The sequence below is a fragment of the Caretta caretta genome, chromosome 1 (assembly GCF_965140235.1).
Source record: "Caretta caretta isolate rCarCar2 chromosome 1, rCarCar1.hap1, whole genome shotgun sequence".
Classification (NCBI taxonomy): domain Eukaryota; kingdom Metazoa; phylum Chordata; order Testudines; family Cheloniidae; genus Caretta; species Caretta caretta.
This window is the reverse complement of record NC_134206.1, coordinates 316,321,121-316,347,332: the sequence shown is the minus strand read 5'-3', so window position 1 is coordinate 316,347,332 and position 26,212 is coordinate 316,321,121. Positions and strand designations below refer to the sequence as shown.

The window sequence follows — 26,212 nt, the reverse complement described above, 5'->3', positions numbered from 1 at the left end:
TTCTGGGCTCTTTCTGCTCCTTCCTCTACTCTACTGCAAAAATGGTATCAGCTGCTCCGTGTCCCTCTCCCTGCCCAAACACCTCTCTCAATTCCTGGGGAGGAGGGGAGAGCTCTGCCTGCCTTCTGCAGCAGCTGTGATTGACTGTTTTTCCCCAGGCAGCAGGGAAATGGGGAAGACAAAAAAGCAGCGCTGCTGAGAAAGGCTGGAAATGTTGTGAAGATTAGAGCTTCTTGTGCTGTCATCCCCAGACTGGCTGCAGCAGAGCCCAAACTCCTGCTACTCGTGATGAAATTATGAGAGGTTAACAACAGCACCTGTGCGAGAAGCAGGGATGTGGCTAGCCAAGCATGTGGCCAGAACTCAGAATTGGGCCTTCTGTCTGCTCACTGGGTTTTCTTGCACTCTGGTGGCTGGACCAGCCAGTTCATTAAATTGGGGCCCCACTACCTGGACGGAGCAAAGGCCCAGGTCAGTGTACAATGAGGCTGGATTGATAATATTGATCTATGTGACTCAGTGAGGACAAAGATTGTTTCACTGGACTGTCTTGGACCCTGGAAGGGGTGGATTTTATGACATGGCCGGAGAACCAAGTCACCTAAACCCACTAAACTTCAAAACACTGAGCTGCCAGACAGAAATGGTGTCACCACAAGAAAGGAAACCGAGGAAACTAACACAAACCACTGAGATAAGGTTTCACCAGAGAAAGTATTTTAAGTGAAATGACTCCTCCAAATATCAGACTTTACACACAAAAAAGCATGCACTGAATAGTCCCCATGTTCCTTTCATTCCATGCTGCCGTAAGTCTCCCCACATAAGTCTCTGATCCCTGGCCTACATTTTTAATGTCTAAGATTGATTTTCAGAAGTGTAGATTTTTGTTAGAGAACAGCTGAACTGTTAGGGAATGTAATTCGTTATGTATGTTACCCTCGCTTCTCATTTCCATTCCTTTTAATGGTTAGGGGTTTAAAGGCTTTTTTAAAAAAATGTTGATTACTTATTATAGCAAACAATGGAGTTATGCCCACTTATACCATCTGAAGATCTGGCTCGAGGGCTGTATTATGGTATTTGTACAACACTGATTTGATTAGAGGGGCTGACCTTGTTCCAGGAAGGCACACAGTGTCACTAAAAAGAAAAGGAGTACTTGTGGCACCTTAGAGACTAACGAATTTATTTGAGCATGAGCTTTCGTGAGCTACAGCTCACTTCATCAGATGTTTACCGTGGAAACTGCAGCAGACTTTATATACACACAGAGAATATGAAACAATACCTCCTCCCACCCCACTGTCCTGCTGGTAATAGCTTATCTAAAGTGATCAACAGGTGGGCCATTTCCAGCACAAATCCAGGTTTTCTCACCCTCCACCCCCCACACAAATTCACTCTCCTGCTGGTGCTAGCCCATCCAAAGTGACAACTCTTTGCATAATCAAGTCGGGCTATTTCCTGCATAGATCAAGGTAAAGTAAACTTTGCATGAGGTTAACAGGCTGTAGCAGTATCAGATAAGTAAAGAACTCACTCCTGATTCATTGGCTATCACTTAACCTTTATCATTGCAGGGAAATCCCAAAGTGGAATTTAAAGCTTCCTCCTTTATTCCTTCTCCCTGTGAACTTTTGGACACATCACTGCAACTCACTTGCGTCAACACAAACATGATTTCAAATTTTTCAGTTTTTAGTATCTTTTTAATGTAACACTCCTGATTCTTACCAACTGTGGAGCAGAATTTGGCAAAAGTCTAATTCTCTGTGTGCAGTTTTCAGACACTGTCCATTGCAAGATTACTGAGGCGTGGACACAATTACAATCACAGTCTGGGATTCCCCTATGACTTTCACAGTTGAAGCATATTAGATAACAATATGAACTATTATCATACACATGCAGGGCAGGGCCATTGTGTTTATCCTTCAAGTGCCAGAAAGTCATGTGAACTGAGAAGCCAAACTATTTTACACAAGGGAGGAAAGAGCATTCATAATATACCACAAAAACCTACTTGTTCCTTTATCTAGCAGGAAGCCCACAGCTGAGCATTTTCATTATGTTTTTTAAGAGTTCATGTAACTATAATTACTCTGCACCCCAAACCTAGGATGCCAGGAGTGTGCCAGGTTTACTGTGTCTCGGAGGCAACCACTGTAGGTGCTACAGCGGCTAGGCCTTGTAGGCGCTAGCCCTGGTGGGTCCCAATAACCACTCAGACACATGGCTAAGGGAAAGGGCTGGCCAGAAAGGGGAAAGGCATAGGTGTTGGAACTACGAGTGTGGGGAGTGCTGGAGCACCGCCTGGCTTGAAGTGGTTTCCATTATATGAAATGTTTACAGTTTGGTTCAATGGCTCTCAGCACCCCCACTATAAAAATTGTTCCAGCAACCCTGGGGAAAGGTTGCAAATACTCCAAGAACAAGAGCTTTAACAGTTACAATTCAACGTGAGCAATGACGGTTCCTGTTTGGGTTCCTAGGGCAGTCCAATGGAGAGCCAGGGCTCTTCTGGCCTACCACCTTTGGCACTCTCTCCTGTCCAGTCTCTATTCAAGCAAACAGTATTTGTGGCAAGTCAGGCTTAGTTAGTGTTTCTCTTTGGGGCCTCTTTGCACTGGGTCCCTGCCCAGCCACGGCTGTTCCCCCATAAATCCCACATAGACCTGCACCCAGTTGTGATGTCCGGCACTCACAGCCTGTTCCACATGCAGCTCTGTCCACAGTTCCTGGGACTCCTCTGCAGCTCCCTGCTGCCATATGGCTCCCACTCCCCAACACAACGTAGCCACTTCCTGAGCAGGGACCTTTCCCCTTACCACCAGGGAAAAGGGATGTGCTGTGATAAAGGGGCTGATGGGAAACGTGGTCCCTGCTTAGCCCAGAGTAAGGGGCTGTGCCAAGGGAAGGAGGGTACTGGGAGTTATAATCCCCTGCTATGCACATCTCTCACCTCACATTTGAAAAATATGCAATGTCCTTTTACATTTATATTTCTGGGATCCAGATGGCATACAGCATTTTTAATATGACACAGTAATTATGAAACATGGAATATATCCAACAATGGGTGGTGCCTTATATCTATTGTAAAAGGATAGTGATTAAATAAATGGTAATAAAATCAAAATCCAAAACTGCCATTACAGTGTATTTTCAGCATCACTTACCTCAAAACAGATAATTGTCATATCCCTCTTAATAAGTAAAAACAATACTTTGCTCTTTTGCCATATCTCCCAAAGGATCTCAGAACAGCTTAGAAATATTTCAGAGACATAGTCACACTGAAATCTAGTCAACTACCAAAACTACTGAAAAGTAGTTTCAGGTTCCTGAATCCCCCTGCCAATTTTTGTGGTTTTGCAATTGCATTTTTGTATTTTTTTAAAATGCTTTTCCCTTCCCTGTTGCTTGTGAAAGATCCACACAAACATCAGGGGAAGAAACTATCCATACCGAGGAAACAGTGAAACTAATCATAATAAATGGTGTCAAATGCACATAGAGAAAAAACAATATTTTTCCATAATCTTAGTTCTCGTCATCTTGGCAAATTGGTAGGTATTCAGCAGGATGAACTTCAGTAAAGACAAGTGCGAAGTACTTCACTTAGGAAGGAAAAATCAAATGCCCATCTACAAAATGGGGAATAGCTGGTTAGGTAATTGGACTGCTGAAAAAGATCTGGGTGTTATAGTGGATCACAAATTGAATATGATGCAGCTGCGAAAAAAGCTAATATCATTTTGAGGTGTATTAATAGGAGTTTGGTATGTGACACACCAGAAGAAATTGTTCTGCTCTCTGTGGCACTGGTGAGGTCTCAGCTGGCGTACTGCTTCCAGTTATGGGCACTTCACTTTAGGAAATGTGGACAAATAGGAGAAAGTCCAGAGAGCAGAAAAAATGACAAAAGGTTTAGAAAGCCTGACTTATGAGGAAAGATTAAACAAACTGGGCAGGTTTAGTCTTGAGAAAAAAAAAACTGAAGGGAGATCTGATAACAATCTTCAGATATGTTAAGGGCTCTTATAAAGAAGGATGGTGATCAATTGTTCTCCATGTCCACTGAAGGTAGGACAAGAAGTAATGGGCTTAATCTGCAGCAAGGGAGAATTAGGTTAGATATGAGAAAAAGCTTTCTGACTATAAGGGTAGATAAGCTCTGGAATAGGCTTCCAAGGGATGTTATGGAATCCCCATCTTTGAAGGTTTTTAAGGACAGGTTGGACAAACACCTATCAGGGATATTCTAGGTTTACTTGATCCAGCCTCAGCCCCCGGGGCTGGACTTAATGACTTCTCAAAGTCCCTTCCAGTCTGCATTTCCATGATTCTATGGATGCTACTTCTAACAATAGCAGGTTAAAAAAATGTACAGATGTGGATTTTTAATCGATGGTGTCTGATTAAGGGCCTGATCCTGCAAATTGCTAGCCTCAAAGGCCAAGTCCCACATGGCCTTTTTTAAATTCACTAGTTTGTGGCATAATTAACAGCACGGGTGGTGGGTATAATAAACCAGGGACGGCCTTGCCTTCCCTGGAGCTGCCGCCGACCTGCTGCTGGACACCTGGGCTGCAGTGGCCCCGGCCCTTCTCTGAGACCCCCACCGCCTTCTCCACTCCACACGTCCACCCCGTCCCTGCTGATCACCACGTCCCTCCTCCTTGGGACAGGGGAGTGAGGAGGGACGTGGAGAGCCAGCGGCTGGTGGACTGAGCAGGCTTGGCCAGGTGCTGGGGCCGGTGGCTTGGCAAGGGGGCAGGGCCTTCAGGGGCAAGAGGAGCTGGCGCTAGGGGGATGGCGGTTCAACTTGGCCCGACTCTGGCGGGAGGGCCAGCAGCTCGGCCCTGCCCGGCATTAGGGGAGGCAGACGGCTCAGCCTTGCCTGGCGCTGGGCGGAGGGAGGCTGTCAGGGGAGGGGAGGTCGGTGGCTCAGCCTAGCACTCCCGGGGGGAGGCGGTGGGTTGGGGAGCAGCGGCAGCAACTTGGCCTGATATGGCTGGGGCGGGCAGGGCAGGGAGGCCGGGGCTCCTTCGGTCGTGGGGGGGCCCCTCAGAGTCAGGGTTTCTCCTTTTACATGGTGGGAAGGGGGTTCTGTCCTGTGGGCGGGGGGGGCGGGGCCTTGGGTGGAAGGGGCAGGGCTCGCGAGCTTGCCTCCCCAAAGTGGGGATTCACCTTCTACCCATGATTAGCTGCCATGGAGGGAGGTGCTGAGCTGAACCTTGGACCTGCTCGTAGATTCAAGGGTGTATGTTATCCCCCCGTAAGTGTCCCATGTAAAGCCAGTTTACTCAGGTTTCCACAGGAGGGAACTTGCTCCCATTTAAGGCAATGCCAGTGGAAGTGTGTTTGTGTCAGAAAAAATATTCAAATGAAAAGAGCAAGAGGATTTGGTCTAACAAGATGCTCAGGAAACTTTCCAACATCAGTGTGCATCCTGCAGCAAAAACTCCTTGCAGCAGGTTGAAAATGCTACATAAGCTTTACACTATAGGAGAAAGTCTGGGCCAATTGGTCCTACTGGGATAATTATCTTTCACAGAAAGAAAACATCTTTCTGTTGAAATTAATTGATGAATTCAGGATTCTACTAAATACAGCAGAAAAATTACATGCAGAACATGTACACAGTCATATTTTTAAGCATTTCAGGTTACTTTACAGTTGGTTCTGTTATATCAGAGTAAACTATTTTAGTATGCATAATTAACAAAAGTATACTCTATATTTTAAAAATTATCCTAGCCTTCAGAACTAGAAAACGTTTGGATAATATTTTGAAGACGAAGTGCTATTATTATTATACATACCATGGATCTGATTCTCATTTATACTCGGGCAGGGTAAAAGTCTTAAAGTGAGTGCAAAATATCAGTGTAATTTACACCCACTTTAAGGTATCTTTACTCCGCCAGAGATATGTAAACGAGCCTTAGTGTAAAGGAAAATCAGGCCTCCCATATGATTTTTAAAATATTTTGATAGGCTTTAAATATATAAAACTTCATGAACGCATGGACAAAATATAGCAAGGGTTCTTCTCTTTCCAGAACAATAAAACACAGTGGTAAAATAATATTTAAGCACATCGGAATCACATATGATCTGAATTCATGAACACAAAACACATGAAAATGTAAATATACCTTTTTATTATTTTACTCCTAACAAAATATTTAATCTTCCAGGCATTTCTATGTTGCTCATCTCTTTAGTATTGATATAGTCTACTGTATAGTCAGCCTATCAAAATTTAAAACAAACTACTGTGGCATACATTTAATATATATAAGCAGTGGTGAGCTAGACCCGGTTTGCACCGGTTCACTGGAACCGGTTGTTAAATTTAGAAGCCCTTTTAGAACCTATTGTTCCACGAGGAACAACCAGTTCTAAAAGGGCTTCTAAATTTAACAACCGGCCAAAAGTGGCGCCTTAGGCGCCGACTCAATGGGTGCTCCAGGGCTGGAGCACCCAAGGTGAAAATTTGGTGGGTGCAGAGCACCCACCAGCAGCTCCCTGGCCCACCCCAAACAGCTGATTCGCGGGAAGCAGCGGGGGCGCGGCAAAGCAGAGCGGGCCAGTGCATTCGGGGTGGAGGCAGAGCGGAGGTGAGGTGAGCCGGGGCCGGGCGCAGAGGGGGGGGGGAGCTGCCGGTGCGTGCTCTGCACCCACCAAATTTTCCCCCTGGGTGCTCCAGCCCCGGAGCATCCACAGAGTCGGCGCCTAAGGCACCACTTTTGATGTGATCAGTGGGGGGAGCGGCCGCTCCGCCTGCTGCCCCCCAGCTACGCTTCCCCGCCCCTAGGAGCCAGAGGGACCTGCCGGATGCTTCCTGGGAGCTGCCCCAGGTAAGCACCGCCAGGACTCCCCACCTCGCCCCCCGGCAGGTCCCTCTGGCTCTTAGGGGCAGGGTGGGCACCCACTACAGTGACCCACGAGACCCTCCTGCCCAGTTCTGGGGGCAGTCAGGGGACAGGGGAGGGGGTCCTGGGGAAGGGGAACGTCAAGAAACGTGGGGGGTTGGATGGGGCAGGAGTTCCCGGGGGTGGGGGGGGTGGGCCATGACCCCTTCATGGGATGAGGAGGGAACCGGTTGTTAAGATTTTGGCAGCTCATCATGGTACACAAGCCCATGCTTTTGTAATATCTGTACAGTTCAGCCACATCGAAGCAGCTTTTTAGGATATGTCTCAATCCAGCCCCTAAGGGCTTCACAATCCCATGACATTCTCAAGCAGAACTCTGTACATGTAGCCAAACTGTTGTTTCATACCATCACTTCCACTTCTTAATAGCAGCTAAATATTTCATGTCAAGACTGACTTCTATTAAGATAGCAAAATCACAGCATCCTTATTTTTGAATTTTTTTTTAGTTTAAACTTTAGATAAGTTATTCAGTGATTTGTTTTATTATTTCTGTTATTAGTTGTCAGGAATTATTATAAACCAGAACATCTCTATACTGCCCCCATGTGGGAATATATGAAAAAGTACAAAATTCAATTCCCTTTAAGAAATGTCGTGGTTCATTCTCTCTTCTGTGCACACATGTAACTCATGAAAATTAGGAGTTACATTTGCACCTCCTAGCAAACAGGTTTTACTCTTCATCTTCAAACTTTCCAATTCATCACAAGTCAATGGAATTTGTGCTCCGAAGATATTTAGACACTTGAATATCGCACCACCCTCAGTTCTTGTAAAACTTGCAGTTATAGTAAGAATTTAATCCCCAAAATAATGGCCACAAATAAAATACTTTTTATTTCTGACCTCCAAATACATAAGATAAAGTTTCTTTCTGATGTATTCCTATATACTGTCATCTTTGTCATATCGTATTGTTTTACTCATTCCAAAATTACAGCAATATAAAAGTGATGTCTAAGGAAGGCTTGAACATTTTAATTCCTGTTTTGATACTATGAATACTCAAAGACAAACCACGCAAATAAATACAAATGTCATTTATAAATATTGTAGTGGCATATAACTATTACATTCATAGATAACAGCTACAAACAAATTGTAGTTTACCTGAGAACATGAGAGTCGACATTCTTCAATCCTGGGGATTATCTGGCAATCAGAAGTCCCCAAAATTATTACAAGAAGAATCTGAATATCAACTGCTAGCATCTTAAATTGAAAAAAAACCCACCCTCACTCTTCAATTTATCCTTTAGAAATAGACCTTCTACTCTGACAACTCTCTCTCATGCCAAAACTTAAATACTGTGATATGAATTAGTCCCACCCACAGTACCTCTGAGCTAAGATCCTCCTCCTCCTGCAAATCAACATTTCAAAGTGTTTCTAATGTAGTGAAATGTGCTGGTTGTCTATGAAGTAAGCTTTACTCACAATTAGAAACTTATGTTCTTTAGTGAAAGCTAGTGAAATACACTTTCAGATCTGGATAATCACAGCAAACACCTTCCTTCTGGATTTCAGTATCTTACATTTGAATGAGTATTGGAAAATTTGTTCCTTGTAGAATGTGTGTGTAAATAAATATGATACTCATGAAAATTAAGGACTAACATCAGCTACTGACAGACAGAATGTGGGATGTCACTGTGCAAGGTCACTGTTAATACAATGCCATCCTGACCTGCAACACTCTTTCCTATTCTATTCTTGAGTTTTCCATGAGCAGAGACTTCCAATGTGTAGAAATCAGAGAAACAGGGTAGTTAGACAATCCCTCCGATAGTCTGATTCCTCAAGTGACATAGCACAATGGAACAATAGCATCACAAGACTGATTCTTGCTTCCCTTCATTGGGAAAGACAGACCTTTTTTCACCAAAGAAATGTGAGCTTTGAATTTAGTGTAAGTACTATTTGCCCTTAGTAGAAACGTTTTATTCTACCTTCTGTGTTCAACATTTCTGGTTTTACACAAAATTAGGAGGTGCACCCACTTCCCCAACTCTGAAAGCAGATCTTAGGTGAGTCATGATGCCTAAATAGTGCTTCAGTTTAACAAAGGGCGCAGGAACGCCTTTCTAGGCACTGCTGTGCAGTGAGGGCAAGCTGAATGGAAGCAGGGTCATCAGGATGACAGTGGCACTGTTTGGAAAACTTTTCTGATGCTAAGTGTACCTTCACTGCAGGGGAGCAGCAGGACAGCGACACCACATGCAAAAGATCAAGTTTCCCTACAAAGCTGGCCAAAGTGGCAGATTTAAAGTTAATACCTGCCCATGTATCTACAAGGACAACAGCAGAGATGCCCCTGGATAAGGAAGCCTGTTCAATAGGGTTGCCAAGTCCTTGCATTCTGTTTTGGGCCACTGGTTAAGGTGCATAACACCTCAGTGGCCCTTTTAAAATGTAATTGAGAGCAATATAGCCTCCCTTAATTTCCTACCATGTGCCCCAATAGGAGAGCTTAGTGGGTGAGGTCGCTGACATCCACCAACACTCAGACTAAGCTTTAGAGCTGGGATTAATTTTGTCAGAAGGTTTACTAGAGCTCAGCTACAGCCATTTATGCTGTACACACTACCCGGCCTTCATACCCAAAGGGGAGGTTTAGTTTTGAGAGAAAAAGCCTCTGTTCTAGTAAGATACCTATCCCAGTTCAAAAATATAGGGCATGACCAGCACTGGGTGTGGGATGGCCTTTGGTGCAAGTAATAAATAGTGAGGGCTGCTTCCTCAGAGGATAGTTATAGTCCAGTGGCACTAGCCTGGGAATTGGGAGACCTGGATTAAATTCCCTACTCTGCCACAGACTTCCTGTGTGACCTTGGGCAAATTAATTAGTCTCTCTGTGCCTCAGTTCCCTATTCGTTTAAAACAAAAAATTGGATTAATAGCACTACCCTACCTGACAGGGCTGTTGTGAGGATATGGACATTAAAGATTGAGAATGCTCAGATACTATGGTGATGAGTGCCATATAAGTACTTAAGACAAACAGATGTTGTCACCTGCAGGTCTGGTAGGCTGCAGGACTCTAGGTTTGATCAAGAAAAGCTCAAGGACATTCCCTACACTGGGAAACCTCTTTAGAGAGGCCTCTATTGCTCAAAGAAGGCAATGGAGACAGAGGTCACTTTGTGTTCTCACAGCTTTAGTGTAGACCAGCCCTGAAAGTCAACCTAAGTTACGCTACTTCAGTTACATAGGTTATAACTGTTATGTAACTGAAGTTGACGTAACTTAGGTCGACTTACAGCAGGGTCTACACCATGCTATGTCGATGGGCGACGCTCTCTTACCTACTTACCTTATGTTTCCGGGGAGGTGGAGTACAGAAGTCAACAGGAGAGTGCTCTGCCATGAACTTAGCTTGTCTTCACCAGACCCACTAAAATCGACACATCTGCAGCAGTACCAATTTAGCTATAAGTATAGACAAGCCCTCAGTTCCCTTCCATAAGCGAAGAAAGGGGAAACTTCTGCTTCAACAGCCAGGTTTCTCAATGATGGCTGGCTTCAAGAGAGCTCAGTACCTCCCCTGCATAGGGCACTTGCCTTCCACATCAACAGAAGCTGAGGAGTTCTATGGCCCCATTCAACAAGCACGAGAAACTGAGTCATTCCAATGCATATAGTCAGCTAACCACTTTCTGTAGCTTGCCCAAGGCAAGATTTAATTTTCCCCTTTGTACATAGGAGCAGTCATGTATTGGTGCCAGTGTGGACTCGTGGCTCTTCCAGGAATGGGGTGCATGTCACAGATCTGATCAGGCACCCCCTGCTGGCCACCCATCAGACTACTGCTGTGAGGTGAATACAAGCCTCGGTATCCCTAGATCCCCCCAAGGTGTTTTCGCCTTTGGAGCCTGAACAAAGTCCAACTACTGCCCTATTGTTGGGGTCTTGAGGTGCAGACCTGCCATCTAACACTGCTTTCTGAGAGCTAGAGTCCATAGTGCTGCTGCCAAGCCCCTGGGTGCAATGGTTTCCTGCAGATTTGCTCACATTCAAACACACCTCTCCCAGAGCTCCACCCTAAGGTGTAAGCTTTGTGGTTTACTGTTTAGCTCTCTTGGAGGGCTGTGATAATTCTGAAGCATATAAAACACTCACACACACTTCACAAAGATTCTAAGAACCTAATTTTCCTTTACTTAATCAAATGAAGCATGAGAGAGTACAGATAATTTAGAAAACAAACATTTTTGATGCAGTGCCCCTCACTACCTTATTCTTCCCTTGGAAGACCATGTGGATTGAGGAAAGCAGGTAAGGTCCCCTGCCTCATGAAGCTGCTACATGCTGGATTGCTGCTTCATCATGGAGACTTCTTACCCATCCTCTGTGACCATCCTCTCACCTGCCCAATGTGGCTCTCCTTATTTATACACCCTCACTTCCAACACCTGGACCTTTGGTTCTGTCTTTTGGTAACTTCCCACCACTCTCCTCTCCTCCCACCTCACCCCCCCTTCAGACAGATCAGTGTCTTCAGATTTTCTCTTCAGATCAGTGGTTCTTACTCATAACCATTGTGGTCAAAGCAAAATCATTAAATATTAAGTCCCTTCTCATTGTCCTCAGTCTGGAGTGTACCTGCTGCACATCCTCTCAGCAATGGTGGATCTACACATATACAGGCTTTTCATAACACAGTAATTTTATGTTGGCAATTAATTGATCTTCGACTATTAGCGGTAGATATGCCCAATGGCCTGTGATGGGATGTTAGATGGGGAGGGATCTGAGTTACTACAGAGAATTCTTTCCTGGGTGTCTGGCTGGTGAGTCTTGCCCACATGCTCAGGGTTTAGCTGATCACCATATTTGGGGTCGGGAAGGAATTTTCCTCCAGGGCAGATTGGCAGAGGACATGGGGGTTTTTCGCCTTCCTCTGCAGCGTGGGACATGGGTCACTTGCTGGAGGATTCTCTGCACCCTGAAGTCTTTAAACCATGATTTGAGGACTTCAATAGCTCAGACATAAGTTAGGGGTTTGTTACAGGAGTTGGTGGGTGAGATTCTGTGGCCTGCGTTGTGCAGGAGGTCAGACTAGATGATCTTAATGGTCCCTTCTGACCTTAAAATCTATGATTCTAGAATATCATTCAGAATTCATAAGTTGTATAGAGCCCCCAACTTGTCACAGGCCACAATAAATGCAAATTAGGACTTACATGTGATATACATAATGCTCTACTGGTATAATACTGGCAATGTGCGTTTACTGGAATCCTTATGATCTGGGCAGTGGATTTTCATTACTGAGTGTGGGGAAACTGTCAGAGAGATCTGTTTCTGAACCAGTCTTTTGGATATGATCTTTCTTCCCTTTGTCTTGCTAATAGACTTATACTTTTTCATTTCCATGTGTTCATATTTCAAATTAGACAACACATGTCCATCAATAAAAACACCATCGCAGAGCTGACAGTACACCAAAAATATTCTGGGTGCAATGTAGGACTTGCAGCCCAGAGGCAGGGGGAGCTAAGCTGGTTTGCAGTCACCTTTGTGCCCTCCCAATCCTGGACTGTTTTGTGGGATGGAGACCTCCCACCCCCAGCATAATTTAAATAATCCTACGAGCTTGTCTAAATTACAGCAGCACCTCAGGGTCCTATGATCCACTGCACTGCCTAGAACCTTTGCAGCACCATGTGCTGTGGCCCCTAAGCAAGGGTTTGCAAGTCAGAAGGCAGCCTTACACAGAGCTTGTGCAGGGGGAATCCTCCCTAGCTGGATATGTGGCTTTTAGGACCCCCTTATGCCACTCCAGCCCTTTTACATGGTGTAAAAGGGGCCTGAGTGGGAGGTGATCATCTAACCTCATATAAAAACACTGCAGGCGGTTTTGGTGCACATTTCAATCCTAGTCAGCTGACCATATTTTGTACCATTCTGGTCGATCATTTACATATTACAGTATAGCGAGGCACACTCTGGGCCCCTCTGATTTTGGCCCCTGTTGCCCTCTCTGATCAGTCAGGAAAGCCTCAGCTTGATGCAACACCAGTGTTCTTTATTTACAGTTGTTTTCCCACCACCACTTTCCACCTATGTACAGGTTTTGCAGCCAACTTTGCCAAATGTAGGCCTGGCCAGCAACAGACCAGAAGGCTCCTGGCTCCCACCTCCCTCTGTGCCTGACCTTTCTCTTCCCCACTTCCTGTGGCTTCCTCCCAACCTGTATAGCCCTGGCTAATGAGGCTGACAGGCGCTGCCTGTTACCAGGCAGACACAGGGCTATCCAACCATTCCCCTTGATAGGGGCTGATTAAGTGCTTCTCACTCAGCATCTTGTCACATACAGGATACTCTCTTTACTGGGTTTCAAGATTACCATTCTCATATTTATTAATGCAGTCTGTTTGCATGTCTCTTCTGATATCAGGTGATCTTAAAGGATGTCTGTACTTGGTAAATTGGGATCATTCACATCGGCTCAAATTATGGTTCCCAGATGATTTGCTTGGTCTTGGACATTTCTATAGCATGTCTTATACATAGGCTCTCTTTTCCCTGCAGTCCCACCCAGTATCTGCTGCTTTTATTGCAAATACAAGTTGTTTTCATTAAAGACTAGCATTTATCATCTTCTATTCACCCCTGCTTGCTTTTTTGCATGAAAAGGGTGAATCTGGCACCTTCAATAGTTTGGGTAGGAAAAAAAAAAGTCTCTAGAGGAGGTCAGTATTTCACAACCTGGAATGTGTAAACACAAATCAGATTGCCAGCATTTTTCAAGGGCCTTGTGAGCCTCCCCCCACACATTCTCTGTCTCAGACAGTTAACTGAAATAGATTTATTCAGCCATTTGCAACTTGATCCTAACTGTATGAGCAGCCACTAGAGTCAGAACATACTGACCCTGCTGGGTGATAGGAATAAAACTTCCTGTAACGCTGGGCTATGTCACGACTGACAGTTAATAAAGATCAGTCATAGTCAAGTGGGCTGTACCCTTGTCACTCAAACAAGGTTCCAGAACTATCACAAAAACCACTGGACCTATTCTTGGGGGTAGTGGTGGAATCAACCCCTCCTGACTTTTAAAACAGATTGAACAAAACACTAGAAAATGTACTGGAATAACAAACCCTGCAGTAGCAGCAAGATGAATTGATTGGTATAACAGGCAGTTACTATCCCGTACGTTTTACATTTTGATTATATGAAGTTCTTTGCTCCTCCTGAGGTTTGGAGATGTAGAGGCTAATTCTGATTTTAAGCCCCTAGTTCTGGAATACCTTCTTAGGAATTCTGCACTGGCTATTCCCGACAAAGTGGGAACTGGATTCTGACAGGTATTGTAGAGAAACTCCCTGAGGAATCCCCAAGACGCTCTACATATAGGGTGGATTCTTTCCTGACTGACAAATGGAACAGGCGTCTGTCAGCTAGACATCTTTAAAGGGTCCACAGCCCACCATTGGAAGATAGGTTATTCTATGGATCACATATGAGGTCCATTCCTTGGTCAATTCAGGAAGAAAAGCTAAGAATATAGAATCATTTTGCCACTAATAGTAAATGGCAGGTTTAACTGGTTCACCTTGGCTGACTTATCAGACATGTGGACCATGGAAGAGCACTAAAGCACCATAGCCCAAAGTATGGGGTGGGTGGGGGGATATCCTGAGAATATATTTTGTAACAAGGTACTGACCATAAGCAATCTTCCTTCCTTCCCCACATCTCTCTCCAAGAAAATGATATCACAATGAGATTTTTTTACATTACATTATGTGACAGTGGATAGGTTGGCAAGCCCTTCCACTCCCATTCACTGATAGACAAGAGTTTTTACAGTTTATGAAACTCTTGTTGACAAGATGGCCATCATACAGGGGATTGCAGATGCAAAAATGGAGGGAGTACTCCATGACATAAAAAGAGAGCTCACTGTATTTCTATGAACTTTCCGCACAGTTGGGACCAGCATATTGGCCACAGAGCTGCTGTAATAGTAAACTTTGTTAATTGGCTTCAGTATAATCAGTTAGTCTCCTATGCAGCCATGGTTTACAAAAATTTCCACCTCTTGCAGCCCAGAGCCTTTAAATATTATCTTTGAGTTACTCATGGCAAATAATTTTTCTTCAACATCTGCTTATGCAAGGCTTGTACAGTTCTATTGTTGTTCAAAAACGCTTTTAAAAGACTGGAGTACTCAGAATGGACTCATATATTTTTAGGGAAGACATTGCTATGAACAGTTTTCTTGTTGCTGGTCACCTTCTTTTCAGGGATAGAACAATCATTCATAGGTAAATATGAACTTCCTTGCAGTACTGTTGCACAAAAGGAGCTGCAGCATTTACAGGTTTTCTCCAACTGGAAAGTGTCTCCACAAATTAAGCATGGAATTTTCTTGTTGCTGTTTTGCAAACCTTTAAAAAAAGAAGGCAGTCATTAATTAACCCACATTTCAACTGAAGTCCATATTTTAAAAGTCCTTGTTATGCAAAATCATAATAAACTCTTCAAAAACTGCATTCAGTTATACTATATAGTACTTTTTCAATAGTAAAACAGGGCTACATGGAAACTGTGTGCCTCAGGTATTAATACAAAACCTGTTAATACATTAAAAGGACTCTGTATATACACCACAACCACTTATAGACCATTCTATAAGTGTTGGATGTGTGTGTAAGCCTTTAGGCAAGAGATTTCAGGTGACAGTGAAATATGCCCATTCGTTCCAACTCTTGGCAAACTGAACACCATATACCACATCCTTAAGTTATGTTTTTAAAAACACACTTGGCAGTATCAGTAGGAAGAGGATCCCTTGTGGGAAATCCCCCCAAAATGATGATGGTGGTGATGATGATACTTAGCAGATAAATAACACATAACATCTGCAGCATACTCTACAAACAATGGAAATTTTTCTTTAACTTTTTAGTGAATTTAATACTTATGAAATGTTAGGGCTTATAGGCCTTTAAACTGAAATCCTCTTCTTATCCACAGAACAGGTACAGACGACAGCAGCTGCAGCACCCATTGCCCTGATGACGTTTCAAAATTGACCTGGAGAACTATCCAAGTTCAGTATCCATGTTTGCTTAATCTTTGACCTCTCTGCCAATTAGGTTCCAGTTTGTGCTAAAAGATGGTGATTTTGTAATGAGAATAACAGTCCACTGGAACTGGTCCGTAGTCCCCACATAGCCAGCAGACACAAATTATGGTCACTTCTGACCTGGATTACATGTGAACTAGTGATACAGAGGTGAAAGTCTCTGTGTTCCAGTGCCAATCTCTTGAGCCATCCAGAGACAATAGGAGGTTGCATGAGAATAGCCAGCTATCACTAGCAGAAATAATAAGGACTTGTGACCTCTACACAGAAGAAAAAGGAGTTGGGCATTAATGTGGATAGCTTAATAAAAACTTGTGCTCAGTAGGCAGTGGCAATCCAAAAAGCAAACAAGATGTATGCTGTATAAAAAATGCAATCGAAAATAATCTTCAAAATATGGTATGCCATTATATTATATATACAAATGGTATGCCCTCACCCAGAATACCATATCCCAAAAACAATATAACAGAAATACAGGGGATTCAGAGGCAAGCAGCAAAACTTATTAGAGGCATGGAGAAACTTCCAAAGGAAAGGCTGAAAAGTTTGGGACTATTTATATTAGAAAGACAAATAACATGGAATATAATACTAGTAGACAAATAACTAGCTAAGCAATCCAAAAACTTATACTGTATACCTAACTTCTACTTTCCCTCTAAAATGTATTTTTATGTAATTTATAGTGAAATAATGCTAAACAACAGATATTACCTGATATTTTGGAAGGCTGAAGTAAAGGCCAGTCCAAGGGATTCATATTTTGAAAGGTAGGGGCGGTCTGATTTACTCTGTGAAAGCTTGAATCTGTTATTCCTTTTGCCTTGTTTATATACTGCACATGTTTCATCTCTGTGATGCTTTCTGTAGGTTGTAAAACTAAGCTGGGGAAATCTATGTGCCCAGTGGATTTCATGTGTGCATCCCTTACTTTACAACTTTTCCCTGGTGGCTTCTTGAGAGGCTTAGGTAAAGTGCAAAAAATAGCCTTTTCAATTTTCATTTTGATGTTTTGCTTGTTATTTACAGTTCCTATTGATTCTCCTTGTTTTTCATGATTGGCTGAGGTGCACTGAATTGTCTGTGGTATTCTTGTTAATGTGTCAAGAAAATTAAAATTAGCGATGGGAGCAGCTTTCTGCCTTGATCTCTTAATACCAACTCCTTCCACAAAAAGGTCCGTAACATGGAACGGCGGCAGTTCCAAAAGAGGCTTGAGAGACACAAAAAAGAAATTAAATTTTTCAACAGACTCATGCACTACTAAATTATAAATGAAGACACTACTGCTCCATGGGTTACATCTACTCATAAAATGGGTTCATACAGCACTTTGTGTGACGAAGGATTCCACACCACTGTGACAAAAACTGCATAATTTAGAACTTACTAAGGCTACTAATTTCTACATGGTGTTTATTTTTCCACTTTATACAATGGGCCTAACACGGTGACCAAGGAAGATGAACAAAATAATAATGTCAGGTTTCAGAGTAGCAGCTGTGTTAGTCTGTATTCACAAAAAGAAAAGGAGTACTTGTGGCACCTTAGAGACTAACCAATTTATTTGAGCATAAGCTTTCGTGAGCTACAGCTTACAAGGAGAGTGATCACTTTAGATAAGCTATTACCAGCAGGAGAGTGGGGTGGGGGGGAGAAAACCTTTTGAAGTGATAAACACCCATTTTTTCATGGTCTGTGTGTATAAAAACATCCTCACTGCATTTTCCACTTTTATGCATTAGATGAAGTGAGCTGTAGCTCACGAAAGCTTATGCTCAAATAAATTGGTTAGTCTCTAAAATAATAATGGAAAACTACTGAGACTTCTGCTTTTATACTAAACTCTGTTTTATGATTACTTCAGTCTATCAAACCCGTCACTCCTCTTTGTCTATATCATCCAGCTGTTGTACCTGTCTGACACCTAAATTGTAAACTCGCTGGGCGAGAGTCCCTCTTCTTTGATACTTGTCTCTGTGGTGCCTAGCACAACAGAGCCCTGACCCTTGATTGGGGCTCCTTGGTGCTACGGTATTGTAAATAATAAATTACAATAACAATTATGATCAATGAGGTGAAAGAAACTTTTCAACACAATTAAAATCCTCCCCATTCAACTGAAAAAACTGGGGTAAAAAACATAAGCCTTACAGCATGCCTTGTGGGTTGAAATTAAGAATAACAGACTATGTCCAGGACCGGCCCCTGAGAATGCCTGCTCCAAACACAGTACCCAACTCTAGGGACTGTCAGCTTGAACATCCCAGCTGATCTCTACTTTCAGGGTAAAACACAGTCTCTAAGAAACACAAGACTTACAAAAGCCACAAAAGGAGCTTAACAGCTCAAAATCAACATCCTGAACTGTACCCAGAAACAAAGCCAGGACACGTGTAATATGCTTCCACAGGAAAATAATGCTAAGAAAGTAGGTATTTATTAGAGCTGGTCAAAAATTTAAAAATAAAAATATGAGGGGAAAGTCAGCATATTTAAAAGGGTTTTAATTGCATTGCTTTTGTAACAGTCCTTTTTTTGTTTTCTGAATTCTCCCAGAATGTTTCTTTTAAACTCAATTTTTGGTGATGAAATCAAAATTTTTCTAAACTTAGTTTTTTTCTATTTCATAAAACATCACCCTGTGACTAAACTGACCAATCAAAATTGGCAATACCAAAAACTGGATTTGTGTGTGGTGGACAAAGCACGGCCTGAGAAGCCAATCGATTAACTGATTCTGCACGTCTGTTGCAGCCTCCACTGCAACCACCATAGATTAAAACGATCCTCTAAACACTTATGCACATGATTAATTTTATACACATGGGAGTACTCATATGCATAAGTGTTTGCAGGATCAGAGCCTGAAGTCATACCTGACCGGTTCAAGTCTCAGAGACAGCAGACAGTAAAACTGCCATCTGCTCTCCGACAAGTACGTTCCCCGCTGGGGCACAGCAGGCCTGAACTTGCATCATATTCACTCTTGGGGCTGCAAACATCTTATTTAATTTGTTTTAACTGAATAACTAATTTATTGTGCTCTCTTTTTCTTCACTTCAGATATATCAATCAGCATAAAAAAGAGAACACTAAAATAATTTACTAATTAATATGAAGATTAACATTGGCCTCAGTCAGTTGCAATATGACTCTAGAATATAGCATCCTGTTCCTTCCACGGTAAGAACTGTGAACCAGATTAGCACACTGTATAGTTACCAACTGACCAATCAGTATGAAGCAATAAAGTTATAGCCATTACTGATTAAAGGTGGCTAACATTGGGAAAGGAAGTGTTTTGTTTAAATGGCCTCAAACACACACAGGCCCAAAATTCAATGGAGAGATAAATGAGCCCTGAAAATATCCAACACTGAAACATAACTTAAGGATGCTATTGACATAGCTTGCACTCCTGTAGAATGAGCTCATGCCCATAGAGGGGGCATAGGCGAAGCCACTTCATATCCAGTCTTGATGCAGGAAGTTATCCACTTATAGATCATCTGTGAGGACTGCCTGTCCTTTCATATGGTCTGCATATGACACAAACAAACAAGAGGAAGCCCGAAAGGATTTAGTCCTGCCCAGCTATCGTCTGACATCCAATGTGTGAAGATGATGCTCCTCTGGCAATGAATGCAGCTTACGAAAAAACACAGGCAAATATGCCGCCTGGTTTAAATGAAATTGAAAGACCACTTTCGACAAAAATGTCAAGTGCAGCTGCAATGTCACTTTGTCTTTGGAGAATTGTGTGTAAGGAAGCTCTGCCGTCAAAGCCTGCAACTCAAACACTCTGCTCACAGATGTTATCACCATGAGGCATGCAGTTTTTTGACATGAGAGGAAAGGAGCAGGATGCCAGAGGCTCGAACGGAGGTCTCATGAGAGCCACTCAGACTGTGTTAACGTGTCACAAAGAAGCTAGTTCATCACGGGCAGATGGAGACAAAAGACTTCTTTCAAGAATCTCGCCACCATGGCACTGGAAAACACCGATCTTCCAAGAATGGGAGAATGAAAAGGTGAGATTGCCACCAGGTGCACCCTCAACGAGCTAAGCATTAAGATACGATGATTGAAGATGCAGCAAATACTCCAAGATGTCTTGGATACTAGCCAGCGTTGGCTGAACTCCACAGGCCAATGACCACATTGAAAAACTCTTCCACTTTGCCAAATAGGCCATTCTGGCAGAGGATTTTCTACTACTGAGCAGGACATCATGAACAGCCGCTGAGCATTGCTCTTCCTCCTCATTCAACCATGCAGCAGTCATGCCATGAGATGCAGAGAACTGATTGCAGGATGCAGAGTGCAACTGTGATTCTGTGTGAGCAAGTCAGGAAGGAGAGGAAGGGATATGGGAGGCTGAATCAACACCGTGAGAAGGTCAGAAAACCAGCACTGCCTCAGCCATGCCAGGGCGATGAGGATGAGCTTTGCCTCATCTGCTTTCAACTTGAGGATGACCTGTGGAATAGTTGGGATTGGAGGAAAAGCATACAGGAGAGCCGACTTCCAGTTGAGGTGGAGGGAGTTGGGCAGGGAGCCTAGACTGAGGCCCCCTTGAGAGTTGAACAGTCGGCATTTCCTGTTGTCCCTTGTAGCAAACAGGCTGATTGTCAGGATGCCCCATATTGCAAAGATAACTTGCAGAACACTGGACTTCAGCGACCACTCATGGTTCAAGGAAAAATTCCTGCTGAGATGGTCCACAAGATGATTCTGGACCCCAGGCAAGTAAACGGAGAACAGAGTGATACTCTCGTTGAGCCAGAACAGCCACAGCTTGATTGCCTTTTGGGAGAGCACCTTGGAGTGTGCTCCCCCTTGCCTGTTCCCATAATACATCACGTTGGCAAGTATGGGAACTACTGAACCCTTGATGCGGTCTAGGAAACAGAGATAGACATTGTAGATGGCCCAAAGCTCCTAGTCACTGATATGCAGTGGAGCTTCTTGCTCTGACCCCAGGCCCTGAACTTTCAGCAACCCCAGATGCGCTCCCCAACCTATCAAGGAGTTGTTCGTGACAACAGTCCTGGTTGGTAAGGGCCAGATGAAGGGAATGCCTTGACATCATTCCTGAACCGTCTACCACTGCAAGGAGTCCAGGATTGACGGAGGTAGGAAGTCTAACCTGTCCAGGGGTGAAGGGTTGGATGGAAAACAGTCCTGAGCCACATTTGCAGAGGGTATTGGCACAACCTTGTGACTGGAACCACAGGTATGCATGTAGACATGTGGCCTAAGAGCCTCAGGCACATGTGAACTGTCATGGAAGGCTGGGACTGCAGACTGAGAGAAAGGCTACAAATGGTCTAGAAATGGTTAATTGGCAGGAATGCTCCTTGAACTCGTAGAGTCTATTAGGGCCCCAATTAAATCGTTTTTCTGAGTGGGGACCAATGTTGACTTTCCTGTGTTTAGGATGAAACCCAGGCAGTCGAGTAAGTGCAGTGTGATGCATGCATGAGAAAGAACTTCTTCCCTTGACCTGCCCCAGAGCAGCGTGTCATCCATTCAGGAAAACATGGATTCCCTTCTTCTTGATGTACATGGTCACCACAACCATACATTTGGTAAAAACCCTAGGGGTGGATGACAGCCCAAAGGGAAGGACTGTGTACTGAAAATGGTGGTTCACCACAACAAACCAGAGAAATCTGTGGCTCAGGAGAATCGCCATATGGGTGTAAGCATCCTGAAGGTCCAGAGCAGCAAGCCAGTTGTTCTGAGTCAATGTGGGGAGGATAGTTAATAGGGTGACCATATGGAACCTCACGTATCTGATATATATGTTGAGGTTGTGGAGCTCGAGAATAGGTTTTACTCCTCCCTTGGATTTGGGAACCAGGAGGTACCAGGAGTAGAAGCTCTGACCCTGGTGTTCCAGAGGAACTTCCAGCACCACTCCCATGGCCAGTAAAGAGAAGCCTGCTTGAGGAGCAGTATCTCATAAGAGGGGGCCCTGAAGAGGGATGGGAAGGGCAGATGGGTGCGGGGAAGGAGTGGAGAGGAACTGGATAGTTTAGCTCAATTTGATGATGCTAGGACCCAGCTTGTACTCTAGCCCCAAACATCGTAAAAGCGAGCTAGCCTGTCCCCAAACAGAGGCAGAGTAAAGGGAGTGATGACTGGACCACTGCTCTGGTCCAAGGAGTCAAAATGGGCATTTGGGGAGTGCCAGGGGAGGGCGTGTTGACTGGCTGAAACCCAGACCCAACTGCCTGCACCTCTGGGATCTATGCCCCTTTCTGGGATAATCCAACTGTTTTGAGAGACAGAAGGCTGCCAAAAGGTGCATTGTGGACAGTATTGTTGCTGTCTGCACTGATGGTGTATACATCCCCAAGGAACACAGGGTGGGCCCTATAATCCTTGAAGGTGTGCAGGGTCTTGTCCATCTTGTCTGAAAACCAACACCCAGCACCGAAGGGCAAATCCTCTATAGCCTGCTGCACATAAGGAGCAATGCCCAAATTCTGCAGCCAGGACGCCCTTCTCATGGTCACCACAAAGGACAAAACTCTGGCCAAAGTATCCACGATGTTCAATACAGAATGCAAACGACATCTTGGCCACTAAACAGCCTTCACTGACAAACTCCCAAAATTGCTCTCTGGAGGTATCAGGCAGCTGGCCCACTAACTTAGACATATCTGTCCAATTTACAAAGTCATACCTGGACAATGTCTGCTCGTTCGTGATCTGCATTTGCAGGGTGGAGATCCTCCTGCCCCTTAAATCCATCCTTTTGGAGTCCTTATCCTTAAGAGTGGACTTAAACCTGCCCTGTTGGGCTCTGTCATTCACTCCAGCTACGACTAGAGAGTTTGAGGCCACATGGGAGTAAAAACCCTCAAATCCCTGCACTGGGATGAAACAGCATTTCACCGAGCACTTTGCAGTAGGCAGTACTGAAGCCAGGGTGCTCAGGAGGACTTTTGTAGGCTCTAGGAATGCATCATTAGTAGGGAGGGCTACTCTCCCAGGAGCAGATGGCTGCAGGATATCCACTAACTTATGGGAGTTCTCCTGCAGGAACCCTGCATGAATGCCAGGGAAGTGACCATGCACCACAAAATGTCCTGACAGGCCTTGAAATCCTCTGGTATTGGAGGAGAGGAAGAACCAGGCACTGATGAATCATCTGCAGACGAAGAAGAGGTGGTTAACTGCATCAAGGCTGGCTCCCGTTCCTGGACTCGCAAAGCTGGAAAGACAGCTCAATGGGCTCTGCACAGGGAAGGCTCACTGGTGACTGAACCTGCTGTGGGTCCACAGATCCTGCCACTGATCTGCCTGGCAACCTTGCCATAGAGCAAGCTGAGGAGTGCACCCTCTGCGACTGAGGAGCACGCCATGGATTCCCTGGAAGCTACTGATAAGGGTATGGCCAGTAGGCGCCCCATACCAACCGCAAGAAGAGTGCCAATCTTGGTGCCCATAATGCTCCATGAATGGTCCCCGATGTGGGTTGGGTGAGGGAAAGCGGGAGGAGGAAGATCCCGACCTCAATGCCGAGAAGCCTTGGGTTTCCAGGGATAAAGGTGGAGCCAGTCCTGAGGGAGCAAGTGATTGGTTTGACTCCTCCGTTGCCCAAAATAAGGCCGGGACCAGCATGAATGATGGAAGAGGTACCACCAGCAGCGAGTACGCTGATGCCAGAAGTGGTGTTGACCCCGAAGTCAGCAGCAGTACAAACCAGCTGACAGTGCCAAAGTGAGGGGTAGTGAAAGTAGCCACAGTAACATCCACGGTGCCAACTGCAATGGAGTTTCCTGGTGCTGAGATCCCAGGTACCAAGCCCAGTATTGGCTCTGCTTCCAAAGAGTGAGGAAGGGATGCAGTGCCAACAAACCCAAGGGTTCAGCAGTCCTTCCAGTCAACGGGGCTATTAATGACACAGCCCTGACCAAGTCCCGGGCCAAAGGAGAGGTCACGATGGAAAGTTGGAAAGATGGAAAGCATACCACCGATGTATGCTGCCGATGTCAGAACAGTTGGTGCTGGTGTCACCCTCATCGGTACCGGACTCAACGAACGCCCTGGGGCAAGAAATGGAGTCGATGGTACAGGGTCTATAGCCCCCATGCTCGGTACTGGGAAATGGTTAGAGGCACCCACGTCATCCTGCGCACCAGCACTAACCCCATGCCATTCCACGCTCTTCCTGGAGAGACAGGAGAGTCCCCATGAGACCTGGAGCAGTCTCAATTGGTCTTATACAACCTTTTCCTCAGCACGCCACGTGGGGAACAGCTCCTCAGTCTCTTTGGAGAGATTCCTGCTCCAGAGTTCAAGGCAGAAGGACTCTTGGAACCTGAGGGCAACCCCTGATCCAATGAGGGTCTCGGTGCTGAAACAGGCCACATGGCCTGTTCAAGCAGGGGCTATTTTAGGCAACGGTCGTTTGCAACTTGAGTCAATTTAATGAACATCTACTCACTGAATACCATTCCTTGCCTCACCCAAGCATAGCTAGCACCACGCGTGGGAATTGCTGTTAGGGATTGTTCCCCAACACAACGGACAATGTTTAAACAATGGTGAGGGCATCACAGGGGAATATTTCACTAAACATAAGTAGCATTAAGGGTATTACAAAGCATACACAGCTAGAAAAAACACTGAACTAGTGATGGAATGTGAATTTAAGACCACACAGAGCTCCGACTCCCGCCACGGGTAGTAAGAAGGAACTGAGGAGGTTCAGGGCGGTGCTGCCTCATATAGCCAAGGGAGGGGCTATGGCCACAAAGTGCAAGTGCTACTTTTCTACAGGTCCTGCTAGGGAAAATTCTCCAGCTAATTCTCCACACACTGAAGTTGAATACACAGCTGTACCCACTCAAAGAATGTTAATTAGATTTTAAAACAATCGCCAAACTAAATTCCATCTGATTAGTGAATGATGCAGAATTATTCATACCTGCCTCCAGAGAAGTTCAAATTTTCCAGTGTCCCAGTTTTTGTCACGTTTCTTCTCAGTAACTACCTTAATCGTGTCTTCTTGTACCTGGGCACATAGCTCTGCTGTGACCGGTGTAGAAGGGAACATTGTTGGGCTAGTATTGATTTCAATCAACCATGGTTTAAAGTCCTCTCCAAGAATAAAGTCTGCCCCATACAGCTCAAAACTGCTCTTCCGGGCTTCAACGCTCTCTTGAGCCATCCTCATGGTGTAGGTAATGGCTTTTTTCATGGATGGATAGATAACATTTCGCCACATATTGCCTCGACCTCTCTTTTGTAAGTACTCCTGAAATTTGGTGCTTGTCCACATATTGTGCCATGGCAATAGAGGATTCCGGTCTGCAGCATTTTTGTATTGTTTCTGGATAGAATTATTGCAAAGATGAATGGAGCTGTGGAGAGAGGACACCACAACTATAGCAGGCAGCAAGCTACACATAATTGTACAATGCTACTCAACTGAAAAAATGCAAGAAACATATTACATTAGAACAAATTATCTTCATATTAAAATCTCAGGGTTTTGATTCTTAAACCTATTTTCAGTTTCCTTCATTAATTCCCCTCTAATGTAAGACAAAGGATGGTCTTATGGTTAAAACACTGGCCTGGGCTCAGGAAAACTGGGTTCAGGTCTCAGCTCTGTCACACTCACATTTTGTGCCCTGGGGCAAGTCACTTAAGTTCTCCATGCCCCAGTTCCCTGTCTATAAAATGGGGATAATAATGCTTCCCTATCTCAAAGGAGTGTTGTGAAGATACATTTGTTAATGTTCATGAGGCATTGTGATGGGTACCATGTAAGTGCTGATGCTGATAGAGCATCTACAATGGGTTAATTTACCAGATATCCTGCCACTCCCAATCTTTGGTATGGCCCTTGCTAAAAATATGTTCCCATGGAGATATTTAACATTGTTAAAATTGTTTTAACATTGTTCAATTTTAATAAGTTGTCCAGAATTTTCCCAAAAAACTCCCACAGTTCGCCTAGTGCTTTTCTTGAATATTTGATAAACAGACTACAGCATACATAAAAGAACAAACATCCCCTAATGTTCTAAAATGCTCTAAAATTACATTTTTCTATAATATTCATATGGATGAGGGCACAGTTAGAATCACTATTTTAAGTTATGACAACTGCTGACTGACACTAAGAGTC

The 26,212-nt window shown here is 44.3% G+C and overlaps 2 protein-coding genes across 6 annotated transcripts in view; both read right to left on the bottom strand.

Annotated features, from left to right (window-relative positions):
• The window catches only part of IL17REL (interleukin 17 receptor E like), an 83,878-nt gene extending 69,573 nt beyond the window's left edge, over nucleotides 1-14,305 (bottom strand). For 3 of the 4 annotated variants that reach the window (XM_048836830.2, XM_048836831.2, XM_048836834.2), the window contains exon 1: nucleotides 8,064-14,305. In XM_048836830.2, the coding sequence (XP_048692787.1) occupies nucleotides 8,064-8,165 (102 nt within the window). In that variant the 5' untranslated portion in view covers nucleotides 8,166-14,305. The remainder of the gene's footprint in view (nucleotides 1-8,063) is intronic. The other variant, XM_048836835.2, reaches the window with a different exon arrangement.
• Nucleotides 14,306-14,391: 86 nt separating this feature from the next.
• The window catches only part of TTLL8 (tubulin tyrosine ligase like 8), a 60,449-nt gene continuing 48,628 nt past the window's right edge, over nucleotides 14,392-26,212 (bottom strand). For both annotated transcript variants that reach the window (XM_048836829.2, XM_075124472.1), the window contains exons 13-15: nucleotides 25,004-25,439; nucleotides 16,771-17,269; nucleotides 14,392-15,352 (exon numbers count right to left, since the gene is read on the bottom strand). In XM_048836829.2, the coding sequence (XP_048692786.1) occupies nucleotides 15,144-15,352; nucleotides 16,771-17,269; nucleotides 25,004-25,439 (1,144 nt within the window). In that variant the 3' untranslated portion in view covers nucleotides 14,392-15,143. The remainder of the gene's footprint in view (nucleotides 15,353-16,770; nucleotides 17,270-25,003; nucleotides 25,440-26,212) is intronic.